The 13,263-nt window shown below is 40.8% G+C and overlaps 1 protein-coding gene across 1 annotated transcript; it reads right to left on the reverse strand.

Moving 5' to 3' along the window:
• Positions 1-13,167, reverse strand: scamp2 (secretory carrier membrane protein 2). Its single transcript, XM_046860258.1, has 9 exons — positions 13,012-13,167; positions 10,086-10,163; positions 9,221-9,307; positions 7,330-7,444; positions 6,993-7,121; positions 5,590-5,749; positions 4,300-4,401; positions 1,253-1,370; positions 1-1,151 (listed from the first exon to the last, which is right to left on the reverse strand). Exons 1-9 carry the CDS (start codon positions 13,066-13,068, stop codon positions 1,005-1,007), a joined length of 993 nt encoding a protein of 330 aa, XP_046716214.1. The 5' UTR covers positions 13,069-13,167; the 3' UTR covers positions 1-1,004.
• Positions 13,168-13,263: the final 96 nt, after the last annotated feature.

The following is a 13,263-nucleotide window of genomic DNA, read 5'->3' on the forward strand; positions in this document are numbered from 1 at the left end:
ACAAAATTAAATTTTTCTTTATTTGCTTAAATCACTGTATTTAATAAAAAATACAGGCAAATACAATATCAATTTCACACAACCCGTTACAGTTACGTTTATTTATTTATCCCTTCCTTAAGGTGCAAAAAACCTCTACGCGTTTCTGTTTAGAAAAGTCGAACATGCTAAAACATGCTAAGATTTTTGTTTTGTTTTTTGTTTCAGAAAAAAAAAAGCAGAATCAAACTCCATAGGCCACTAATCAGCACAATATCTATGCATGTACAGGCGGAGATCAGACACACACTGGTGCTTGTGGTATTTATCCTTCATCATAAGAAAGTGAACAGTATTCAGAAATTGATGATCTGAAGGTCAGAAGTATACTATATTTTGGCTCTGTTATCTAATGAAAGGACTTCATGGAGAAAAAAGAGAAAAAAAAAACTTTACAATTCCAGTGCTGTTTTGCAATAATTGGTTAATTTCTATATTTGACCCTGGAACACGAATTCCCCTTCATTTTTTTTTGCAATAACGACTGAATTCCTATAAGGCTGAAATTGCAAGGCACGAGAATTTGGAGGCGTTGCTGAATAAAAGCTCCAAGCGCGACGAATTTATAAGCCGGACGCAGGCAAACGAACCCATAATTTCCGCGAACGCCGCTGAGGAGAAACCTTTTGTTCGTTGTCGTTCTGTGGTAAGGATACGCTGATGATTCTGTGGTACCTTCCCCGACTCTTAATTTAGTTTTATTTCGCACACAGAGATGCAATACACGATATACATTCGAACTGAAAAGCATACACACGTACAAATATACAGACACGTTACTGAGTGCTGGAACTTCGTCCCCTCAGCATCACATACAACTTTTAAAGTGTTGTCTCTGCAGTCCGAAGGCCAAAGCGTTATGGAGCTGCGCAGCCTGCGCGGGTAGACGCGACGGCACCTTGGCTCTTGGTGGGCAGGGGAGGGGGGGATTGTGGGGGTGGGAGGGTTAATCGGGCTGCTCAGGTTTAGTTCCTCTGGAAGGAACTCTGGGCCGCCGTCGTGGCCGCGGTTGCCGCTGCAGTCTGGAAGGTGCGATTGGTGAGGACGCCCTGGGAAAACTCCTGCTGCGCTTTCTGGAAGCTCGCGCCGCTGCTCCGGTAATGAGAGTGAACCTGAGGGGAGGGGGGAAGCCATATTGACAATTTAGAAATCACCATTCAGACTGTGACTTTTAATGTTGCACCTTGCGTACTTCCAAAATAGAAGCCCGTACCATTTTAAGAAGGATGACCGACAGCACGGCGCAGGCGGTGAAGAAAACCGCGACCACCATCATCACTGCGCTCACGGCCAGGTGACCGCCGATCTCGGTGAGAGCAGAAATCCATCCGCTGTAAACAAAACAACAGCACGGTGTTATAATACGAATCCTTTTATAGACAAAAAAAACCAAACAGATTGAAGCAGAGAACAGAAAAATGAGGCCATAGATGAAACACAGATGCAGGGAAAGAACCTACTTCAGACACAGAGGATGAAAAGTGCAGAAAGGCCCAAGAGGTGTTAATGCAAGGAGATGAAGCGTCCGGCATAGACAGAGCAGAAGCCTTAGAGATCGGCACAAACGCTCCTGTTCCACAAGTGAAAAAGAGCTCTTGGGTTAAATATATAAAGAGGTTTCTCTGAGGAAGTGAGCGCACCACTTTTCTTTAGGTTTCTCTTTTTTTTTCAAATCGTACAGCTGTAATGTCACGTTCAGTTCCCATTTACAATATATAATAAGCTCCACTCTTCTGGGAAGATGTTCCACTAGATTTTGGAGTGTTCTTGTGGGCTCATTTAACCAAAAGGGTGTTAGTAATGTCAGCTACTGATGTGAGGTGAGATGATCAAGCCTGGGGTGCAGTCAGGTGCTCAATAGGGTTGAGTTCAAAACTCTATAGCAGAAGATCTACCACTCAAACCCACGTAAAGCACATCTTCATGGAGTTTGTTTTGTGCATGGTGGAACAGGTTTTGGGTCTCCTAGTTCAAGTGAGGGGAACATTTTATCCCTATACAATTGTGTGCCTCTAACTTTGTGGTTTGGAAAAGAACCAAATAAAGAAATCTGGAAAAGCCTGGTGTTCCAATACCTTTTGTCCATATAGTATACCTCAAAAATATTCGCTATATTTGCTCCCTAGTTTTAAACTGATGCTAGTATTAGTTTGTGACCTAATGAACCAGTATAGGAATATACACCGTCTGTTCGTTCGGACCACACGGACCAGCCTTCGCTCCCCACATGCATCAATGAGCCTCGGCCGCCCGTGACCCTGTCGCCTTTTCACCACTGTTCCTTCATTGGATTACTGCAGACAAGGAACATCCCACGACAGCTGCAGCTTTGGAGATGCTCTGACCCAGTCGTCTAGACGTCACAATTTGTTAAACTCGCTCAAATCCTTACGCTAGCCCATTTTTTCCTGCTTCTAACACGTCAACTTTGAGGACAAATGTTCACTTGTTTTTTTCATAATATCCCACCCACTAACAGGTGCCATGACGGAGAGATATTCAGTGTTGCTCACTTCACCGCTCGGTGTATATATCGGTAGGTAGACAGTCGTCTGCCAAACACCATAAACGTCCCACGGTAGCAAATCAAACGGCAAAAGGTCATTTCAAACTTATAAAGTCAAAATGATCCATAATATACGGTTACATTAAACCTAATAGAAGGTCATTGAATCTATTTCTAAAACGTTTGCATATTCTATTGGCCATCAACAGCTTACCAAGGGATATCCAGAAACCAACATCCTGGTTGTTCAGTTTTATTGGTCTCTAACATTATTTGAAAAGAGCATTGCAGTATCTGCAGTGAAATGTCCTCTCACGGGACAAAGTTACCTTTGATTCCCTAAGTTCCCTAATTACAGCACAGCATGTCCAAGACCACCTGACCATGCAGTTCTTTGCCAAAATCATCTACAAATCCCCACAGCCACTCTCCAAAATATCATGAAAAGCCTTTACCAGGTGTGTAGAGCTTATTATAACAGCGAAAGGGGAATAAAATCGGGAATGGGATGTTCACACACAGTTGTGATTGTCAGGTGTACATAATTTTTCTTGTATATATTATATTCTTCTTATGCACCAAGGGACGTTTCTTTAATTTCCCCTGAAATAATAGGTTTTAGCTCATTTCGAGTTATATAATGTTCTAAAACGCCTAAGAACCGTAGTAGTTCCTGTTACTCCTTACATTATAGTAGCTATAAACGCCCATTTTATTCTCTCGCCTGTAGTTACTTCAAATAAATGCTTCTAGTCTGTCCTGAAGATTCCTCTCCTATCAGATACAGTACTAGTTAAGTTTTTTTTTTATTGTTTAAGCCGTAAATCCTCCTCCCACCCGCTTTAAACACACATGGAAAACATTTGCAAGAATATGGCGAGATGAATTGTGTGAATTGGTAGAAATACAGTGCACTGTATCACAATTATAGTGAGTACGTATAATGTACAGTATACGGGTCCTTAGTAGCGTAGTTTCTCTGCTTGTTTATTGGTTGATGCGTCTTATGACGTCCAAAAAGAGGCGGAGTTAAAGGGCACGTCACCTTTACTTTCTGTACTGTACTGTATTATCATTTTACTTTATTTCACAATTAATAATTATATTTGTATTCATACATTTCATTATTTCAACATAAAAATCCATAAAAACTATTCCCTGTAAGTGTATTTGTCTGTCGTGCTCTCCGCGAGAGACCGGGAAAATCAGCCAAACTAATTAGTTATGTGGCAAACGCGATTCCGCGATAAACCGGGGCGCCAGATTCAAACCGCGGTAAAGCGGGGGATTACTGCAGTTTTGCCTGATTATAAAAATTTATAAATAAATCTTTCTAGAAATTCTAAGTAAACAATTTTATCAACTATTACAGGTTTTTTTCAGTTTATGTGGTGTTTTTTATTGTACAAGTCCCTCAGTAAGTCTTTCCTATAGACAAATTAGATCACTTCATATAAACCTGTGCTGTTCAGGGAACTTCCACACCTTCTAAACTATAAAGTCATATAAGTGAGTGAATTGATCTCTGAACTGTTTAGATGTTTAAATGAATAATCTCCCTGCTGGGGTCAAGGACGACTCTGTGAGGAAGCTGTCTTTTATTGTTCTTTTTAAGATGGGTTCGAGTGATGAGTGTCAAGTGTAAACCTTTCCACAATATTTGTTTGTTCACTTCCTCGTACCTCTTCAGTGCACATAAATTCTCATTCCTAAAGCGTTTAAAAAGCACGGATCGGAAAAGCTTGCGCACTGACCTGTTGCCCCAGCGGGGAATCCCGACACACTGAATGATCATCACTGCGATCTGGATGAAGAAGATGAAGAAGAAGGAGAAGAAATTGAAGGAGCTGTCGGTCCTAAAAAAAAAAGAAAAAGTAAACATCCGTCATGGATCACAGATCCACACGATAAATGGACAAAAGTAATGGGACACCTGACTTTTCCAGCCATATGTTTTGCACAAAAGCCAGCTCCATGAAGAGATACTTTACAACAGGTTAGACGTGTGTGGAAGATCTTGAGTGGCCTGCTATAGAGCTCTGAAGTCAACCCTACTGAACAGCTTTAAAACAAATGTGAATTCATTTAACAAAAGTATTGGGTCACCTGGTCATAAGTATGATGTGATTTAGTCCCAATCTCTCTTATAATTCCCTCCACTCTTCTGGGAAGATGTTCCACTAGATTTTGGAGTGTGATTATGGATATTTGTGGTTATCAGCCACAAGGGTATTACGAAAGGCAGGTACTGATGTAGGTAAGGAGACCTGGGGTGCAGTCAGCGTTCACATTCATCTCAAAGGTGTTCAGTATGGATTAGATCAGAGCTCTATAGCAGGCCACTCAAGATCTTCCTCTCCAAAGAATGTAAACCAGATCTTCAAGGAGCTCACTTTGTGCACGGGGGCATTGCCATGTTGGAACAGGTTTGGGTTTCCAAGTTTAAGTGAATGCAAAATGTTATTATAGCGCTATCTTTAGACGTTCTGTACAATTCAGTGTCTCCAGCTTTTTGGAAAAGAACCACATATAGCAGGAAAGGTCAGGTGACTACTTTCGGCATTTAAGTCTGTCAATTAGGAGTGGGGTTGCAAAATTCCAGGAAATGGCACGTATTCACATAAATTACATTCATTTATGTTTAAAACCTTGTGCTGTGTGTAAGCTATTGTGCAACAAAAGTGTACTAACAATGAAATCAAAGTCAAAAAGTCATTTTTTATATCTGTTTCGGTTTGCATAAATGTCAGCTTATACCCAAACACAATGTTTATATTTATGATTGTATATGATACAGTTTATAGAAAATTTCCCCTAATTTCTAATTAATTCCCATACATTTTCCGCCCTTTGCAACTCATAAGAAACAGATTTATATGGTTTTTCCCAGAACAGTTGTTATTATAACAGCAAATGGGGATCGACAGCACAAACCTTTGACCATGAAGTTATTATCCATTACGGGGCAAAATAAAAAAAACTCACCAATAAACCAACGTATATTTTATATACAGTTCCCGGGGATTATATATAGAGCTCCTCACCTGAAGGCCTTGTAGACGGGTCGGAACCAGCAGAGGAAAGAGCAGGGGGTGAAGAGGATGAACCACAGAATGGAGAGGCCGAAATCCACTCCGTAATCGGCTTTGGCGGTAAAATACGCCAAACACGCCAGTACGTTTAGGAACAGTGTCACGCAATACACTGAGAGATAAAGAAGAGATAAAGAGGAAAAAAGAAGGGACAAAAAAAAAAAAAAAAAACATGGATATGAAATCAGAGCAGAATACAAGAGTATACAACAATAGTTTTGGGTGTGACCAGCGAATCGTCTGTCATCTCCTTTTGTTTTTTAATCACAGCAAGTCCTTACACACCCATTCTCAGGAATTTTAACCTTAACCTCATTTCAGTACGACCTTCCCAGACCAGTGCTTTGTAAAAGGTTGCCAGAGTTACAAACCTTTTCTAAATAATAATACGCTTTTGAATCTTGCCCGGTTCTACAGGCATCAGTTTTCTCAAACCTAATGTCATTTCTCACAAATATTTGGTATGATGGCATTAAATTTGTCAAAGCCAGGGGGTGTTCACACTTTTTTGGTCAAAATGGTCTACCTACATGATCAGACATAATGCCTGCCAAAACAGTTCTGACCCATTGAGCATCAACAGCATGAACTTCTTCAGCAGTTTGCGCCACAGGAGCTCGTCTGATGGATCTGGACCACACGGTCCAGCCTTCGCTCCTCACGTGCATCAATGAGCCTCGACCCTGTCGCCGGTTCACCACTGTTAATTTATTGGAGCACTTTTGATAAGATACTGAGCACTGCAGACCAGGAACATCCCACAAGAGCTGCAGTTTTGGAGATGCTCTGACCCAGTCGTCTAGACATCACAATTTGTTGATCTCGCTCAAATCCTTACGCTCGCCCATTTTTCCTGCTTCTAACTTCAAGGACCAAATGTCACCTGAATTGTCTTAATCCCCAAAACATGTGGGCTTCAGTTAATTGCATAGGTCATTAAATGCTAAATAGTTAAACTAGTTTTTTTTTGTTTTTACACAAATTAAGAATTGTGCAGATGAATCACTAACGAGAGCGAGTGTACAGCATCAGATCAACCAACGATTGACCAGTTCTCTAAAACGGGTCCGATGTGAACCATCAATTTGGCGATCAAACACAGCAAAAAACAGAATTACGATTTCTGAAAATGGAGGAACAACCAGGAAACGAACAAACATTACAACAGTACAGTAAAAGTGTGAATCTGGTCTCTTGCAATCAATATCCCACATACAGTAATGTGTACATTCGTGTAGTTGAAATTTATAAATCCCATACAGAAGAAATTCAGCCTTGTGCATTTTCAACCAAACCGTAGTTTATATCAGGTTCTGATCGATCTGAGAACGAAAATGACATTTGTAAATACGTACACATCCACAGGTAATACATCATCTTGCAGAGCCGCCTGTGCTGCTCGGGAATTTCCTCAGAGAAGTCCTGGTAGAAGCATGGCTTTATGGGAAATATTTTGGGCAATGGAGGCCAGTTGTTCTCTTTGCCTGTGGAGAGAAAGCGATAGATTTAGACAATGGTGGACAGTAATAAAGTAAATGAAAATGTATTACATTATTAAGTAGCTTTTTTTGTGTATCTGTAGTTTACTGAAGTATTTCCATTTCCTTTTACTTCACTACATTTCAAATTCAAATATTATATATATATATATATATATATATATATATATATATATATATATATATATGTTACCTGTAACTCGCTCTCTGCTCTGCAGCTCCTGTTCCCTGCGCTCGAGCTCGGCTGCTTTCCTCTCCAGTTCCTCCTGCTGCCTCAGCAAATTGGCCTGTCCTGCAGCAGCAGCTACCTGCGAGAGCGACAAGCGTTTCAGTGGTTTATTTTTTTTTATCTATGGGCTTTCACAATGTACAGTGCATCCGGAAAAATATTCACGGCGCTTCACTTTTCCCACATTTTGTTGTTACAGCTATGTTTTGTTACAAAATTATTACAAATAAAAAAATCACATGTGCATAAGTTTTCACAGCCTTCGCCATAACATTTAAAATTGAGCTCAGGTGAATCCTTATTCCACTGATCATCCTTGAGATGTTTCTACAACTTGATTGGAGTCCACCTGTGGTAAACTCAGTTGATTAGACATGATTTGGAAAGTTGGATGGCCAAACTGAGCTTTTAGGTAAAAGGCGCCATGGCCATTCTGAAAGAGCTCCAGCGTTTCTCTGTGGAGAGAGGAGAACCTTCCAGAAGAACAACCATAAACATCTCTGCAGCACTCCACCAATCAGGCATGTATGGTAGAGTGACCAGACGGAAGCCACTCCTCAGTAAAAGGCTCATGACAGCCCATCTAAAGTTTGCCAAAAGGACTCAGACCATGAGAAACAAAATTCTTTGGTCTGATTAAACAAAGATTAAACTCTTTGGCGAGAATGTCATGCCTCATGTCTGGAGGAAACCAGGCACTGCTCATCACCTGGCCACAACCATCCTACAGTGAAGCAAGGTGGTGGCAGCATCATGCTGTGGGGATGTTTTAAAGTGACAGGAACTGGGAGACTGTGTCAGGATCAAGGGAAAGACGAATGCAGCAATGTACAGAGACGTCCGTGATGAAAATCTGCTCCAGAGCGCTTTGGACCTCAGACTGGGGTGACGGTTCATCTTCCAACAAGACGAAGACCCTGAGCACAGCCAAGATAAAAGAAAAAAAAACAGTGGCTACAGGACGACTCTGTGAACGTTCTTAAGTGGCCCAGCCAGAGCCAAGACTTTAAACATCTTTGTAGAGATCTGAAAATGGCAAAATGATGGCTTGTAGCATCATACTCAAAAAGAATTGGTGCCAAAGTTGCTTCACTGAAGTATTGAGCAAAAAAATGCTGTGGACACTTACGTACATGATTTCCCCGTTTTTTTATTTTTAACAAATTTGCAAAGATTTCGAACAAACTTCTTTCATGTTGTCAATATAGGTTTTTTGTTTGTAGAATTTTGAGGAAAATTAGGAATATAATCCATTTTGGAATAAAGCTGTAACAAAAACAAAGTGGAAAAAGTGAAGCGCTGTGAATACGGCACCGTATTCTGCATCACATGCTCTCAAGGGACATAAGTTTGTAAACACCTGACCATATAATTTGTGTTTTGAGCATCCTATTCCATATTGATTCACCATTTGTTGTTATAAAAACCTTCACTCTCCTGGGAAAATGTTCCACTAGATTCTGGAGTGTGCTTGTGGGAATTTTTGCTCGTTCAGCTGCACGGATTTTAAAAGTCAGGTACTGATGTAGGTGATGTGAGTAGGCCTGAAGTGCAGTCAGCGTTCCAATTCATCCCAGTGGTGCTTAATAGGGTTGCAGCTCTAGAGCAAGAGCACTCCAATCCATGTAAAGCATATCTTCATGGAGCTGGAACAACGTTGGGTCTCCTAGTTACCAGATACCGGATCCTATACAATTGTATACCACCAACTTTGTGTTAACTGATTAGAAATGAACTACATATGGCTGGAAAATTCAGGTGTCGAAATACTTTTGTCCCTATAGCATAGCTTAATAATTTAATATAATATATAATAAGCTTTTTCTTGTCACACTGCATCGTGCGTAACGCTGACCTGAGGACTCGGCTCCACAGACGGCTGCAGCACAGCAGGCTGGGTCTGGGCCGTAGAGGCTGGGATGGTGGTGCCGGTCAGAGCTCCCTATATATACACAAAATAAAAAATAAACCACACAATTAGTCAGCTGTTACAATGACCTCCAGCGAATGACTAATGCGATACAGGATGAAACAAACTCTGGTTTGTAATTGTATTTAATTTAATACATGCATAGTTGATTGCTGGAACTATTAGCTATCAGCAAAAATCCTTACAGATTTGCGAATTTTCCCGTTTTCGTTACAACAGCGGCCTCTAGAGGCGAAAAGCTGACCGCTTGTTTATGCACGCGAGACTGCGCACTGCACGGAGAGCGCTATATTCTACTTATTATGTCTAATTTACTAATACACTGCTAATAGCACAAACCTTCAAATATACAATGTTGTCTTATAGCTATGGCATCGTAAGATTGAAAATCAAACAATTGTAATTCAGGCATCATCATGTACAGAGGTCAGGTATTTACCATTAAATAAAAAAACTGAAAGAAGGCATGTGACATTCTCACCTCCTCCCACAGCAATTACATCTGTCTCTACCTGCCTTTGGCATTTTCCTATTAACATAACTGGTTCTGTTGCTCTATATATTACCAAATCAGCCCCTGATGCCCCTGACCAGGATAAACTGGAGGTAAATGCATGCACACACAAACAAACCTGCGTCTACGCTTCCACAATCATCAACCGTTCACTTACTCATGTTTGCCTGCTCTCTCCAGCACAAAAGCTCAAAATCACTGCTTTGTTCTTGGGCTGCACAGGTTCCTTAGATTTCCTTTGATTTTGGCGAATTGTTTATCCTGTTAAGTACTTACCGAGTCACCGGCAGGGAACGGTTGGTACTGCTGCATGTGATCCACTCCGGACTGGGTCACCTGGGTGACAGAGGGATCCTGAAAGAGACCGAGAGGTTTCACGGTTTATTAGGACACGGTGATTCAGCTCTTATAAGTGGGCAGGTCGCAAGCTGGGTAGGACAAAGATGCCTTAAACATTTATAGTCATCATTTAACAATATAATCACGTGTAATCGTATAACGTTATTGTCATATTATCTAAATCGTTTATACAGACTCGTCTCCAGCAATGTATTATAGATGAGTGAGTTAACCAGAAGAGTTGTAGAACAAGTGAACCAGTGCACATGACGCATGTCAAGTCACATGGTTTTTAAAGCCTGAGTTACAAGGTAACAGAAGTTCATTATAATTAAACAAAATTTTCGACCTGCTCTCATTAGAGGCCCCTGAATAGCTGTAGAAGGCGTTAAGCTCTATTGTACTAGAAACTGTTATTAAACTATAATAAACCACACAAAACCATGTCTGATTCACAGGATTTCATTCAAACTGAAATTCAATATGTGAATTATTTAGAAATGTGATTTTTTTAAATTGTAAACGTTTAATTCTAGAGCAAAAGATAGATCGTTCGTGTGAAAGTGTCCACGAAACTACAAAACAGAATTGAAACCCATTAACAAAAACACCATTTGGACATATTTTTCTCGTCGTTTTTGGCCTTTCGTCCAAAGCTGTTTATTAAAAACAAAAAATACAAAGTCACTGCCGCGACGTTTCGAGGAGCACAGGACATGGCCGTAAGCGTTTTCAGACGTTTTAGTGTGATTGAAAACGAAAAAGCTTTTCGAATGTATGCGGATTATTGTATTTTGTATTGTGCCTTTTTGTTTTAAAAAGAAAATAGGGCAAAAGCGTTTTTTTTCCCCCACAAATCAATTCCCATACTTTTTCACACTTTTACATAGTCATGTTTTCCGTTCATTTATTTCCTTTTAAATATAATGAAATCGTCGATGAGGGTAACCAGTTATGGTCAGATACGCTTATCCAGAGCGACTACTTGAGATCTACCAGCATTGGCAGTTTGGTGATTATGGGATATGAACCCATGACATTGTGATCAGAAGCCCAACATCTGACACATCACTTCCCTTTAAATGTAACATTCACATTATACAATTACAGCATTTTGGCAGATGCCCTTATCCAGCACGACCTTCACACAACTAAGCAGCTATGGGGTTAAGGGCCTTGCTCAGGGGCCCAGAGATGTCATCTTGGTGTGGCTGGGATTTGAACCTTCGGTTCCAAAGTCTAATGCTTTAACCGCCTGCATTTTATTATAATGTTTGACACAATGCAACATTTTCTTTCGACTTTTCTCAGTCAGGTTTGATTTTTGGCTCTTTCGTAAACAAATACTTAAGCAGCTTTGCTACAAACTCATCTAAGAGAAAAGAGATTTTCTTCTGAACTGTCAGAGGAAATAATTGGCTGGTCCACTGTATCTATTCACTCCGTTTCAGAATCATGCACGCCCTGTAGGCAAACAGTAAGCGCGCTCACGTCATAACGATGATAAGAGGCACGATCACGTCCCGAAGCGGTGTTTCAGGACAGAGACACAACTCCACCTGCTCGAATATTCCAGGATGTGAGCTGAATGTTTGTTAAATTAGACATTAGAATCCTGAACATCAACCTCTAGAAAAGCCCTGAAAAGAAACCAAAATCTGCTACTAACCCAATATTAGAAAACCTCTATATCTTATACTCGTATAAACATATTTCCTTTGATTTCAATAAAGCAATCTCGTACACGTGCATGTCACACGGCGCCGAGAAAAACAATCACATTGCCTACGTGTTTGTCAATACATCCTGGTCCTGGGTGGCAATCGGGTCCTACGTCTTGTGTTTCTCTGAATATGACGTAACTCTCTTCCTTTATGTCTACGAGGTGTTGCTTTTGTGTGCAAACAAAACTGTTCTCCCGGACAACTGTGGAAATTAATAATCTACCAGCTCCTTTACAGGAAGTGGGGCCTCTTGAAAGCGGTATCTGAAGGTAAGAGATTTAATAAAGGTGTAACACGGGGATAAATGCAGGTTTCCCAGCATGCTGTATTTACTCCTTTTTTTACACCTTTTACTTAAAAGAAAGAAAGAATGAAAGGTGGTTTCATATTCATCACATGTACATTACAGCACAGTGAATGTGTAAATCTGTACAACTGTCAATATGACAGATTTTGACAGTATACAGTATATATCGAGTGTGTGTTTGTATGTGTGTGTGAGTGTGTGCAGTTTTTTTATCCTTATATTTAATACTTCTTCGCATATCCCAGCATTGTTAGAAAGCTGAGGGGGTCAGAGCGCAGGGGTGGTCTGGAGGGTTAAGGGCCTTGCTCAAGGGCCCCAAAAGTGGCAGCTTGGAGATACTGAGGCCTGAACCCCTAACAATCCGATCAGTAACCCAGAGCTTCAACCACTGAACTAACACTTTCCCATTCCCCCTATGTTGTACAGACTGAAGATTATTTTGTCAATACTACTGGTACTAGTGATGATGATGGTGATGATGATGATCCTAATATCTACTGATGTTCTTACATCCTATACAATGAAACAATCCAACAAGAACCTTCCTGACACAAAGCTGACCAGGATCCTGCTGTTTCATCGCATTTTCTCGTCGATTCCGCTCCAATCTGCGCACCGACACCAAGAATTGCGCGAAACACTTCCTATAACGTTCATCCGCCCACCTACCGAACTAATCCCGAGCGCTGATTGGCTAACAGTCATGCCAATCAATCAGATGGCGCATCTCAAACCGGAACTGTGACTAACCCAGATTATCACTGGGTTTCCACAATAGTACGCGTATTAACCGATTTACCACGTTTAACCCTAACAGACATGGGTGTCTTACCTGAAAAGGATTGACCTCTACTGCGTTATCGAAAGGGTTGCTGTCGAATCCCGACATCCTGGCGGAAAAACAAACAAACAAACAGAAAGACAAGAAGCAGAGCAGGTCCCGTGGCAGTCCAACGGCTCCGCTCACTTCCGCGTTGTTTGGTCATACGATGCGCATGCGCATCAGCAAGGGGGGCCCCGCGTCACCATTGTGCACGAGAATTGAATTTAATTAAAAAAAAATTTTATCATTATGAAGACATAT

The sequence above is a fragment of the Silurus meridionalis genome, chromosome 10 (genome assembly GCF_014805685.1).
Source record: "Silurus meridionalis isolate SWU-2019-XX chromosome 10, ASM1480568v1, whole genome shotgun sequence".
Taxonomy (NCBI): Eukaryota; Metazoa; Chordata; class Actinopteri; order Siluriformes; family Siluridae; genus Silurus; species Silurus meridionalis.

What these genes read in the sequence shown, in the direction of transcription:
- scamp2 (XM_046860258.1), bottom strand. Translation starts at nt 13,068, where the DNA reads ATGTCGGGATTCGACAGCAACCCTTTCGATAACGCAGTAGAGGTCAAT. An exon ending in CTGTGGAGCCGAGTCCTCAG is followed by an intron (nt 7,445 to 9,220) that starts GTCAGCGTTACG and finishes TCGCTCTCGCAG; the next exon opens with GTAGCTGCTGCTGCAGGACA. An exon ending in GAGCAGAGAGCGAGTTACAG is followed by an intron (nt 7,122 to 7,329) that starts GTAACATATATA and finishes TTCTCTCCACAG; the next exon opens with GCAAAGAGAACAACTGGCCT.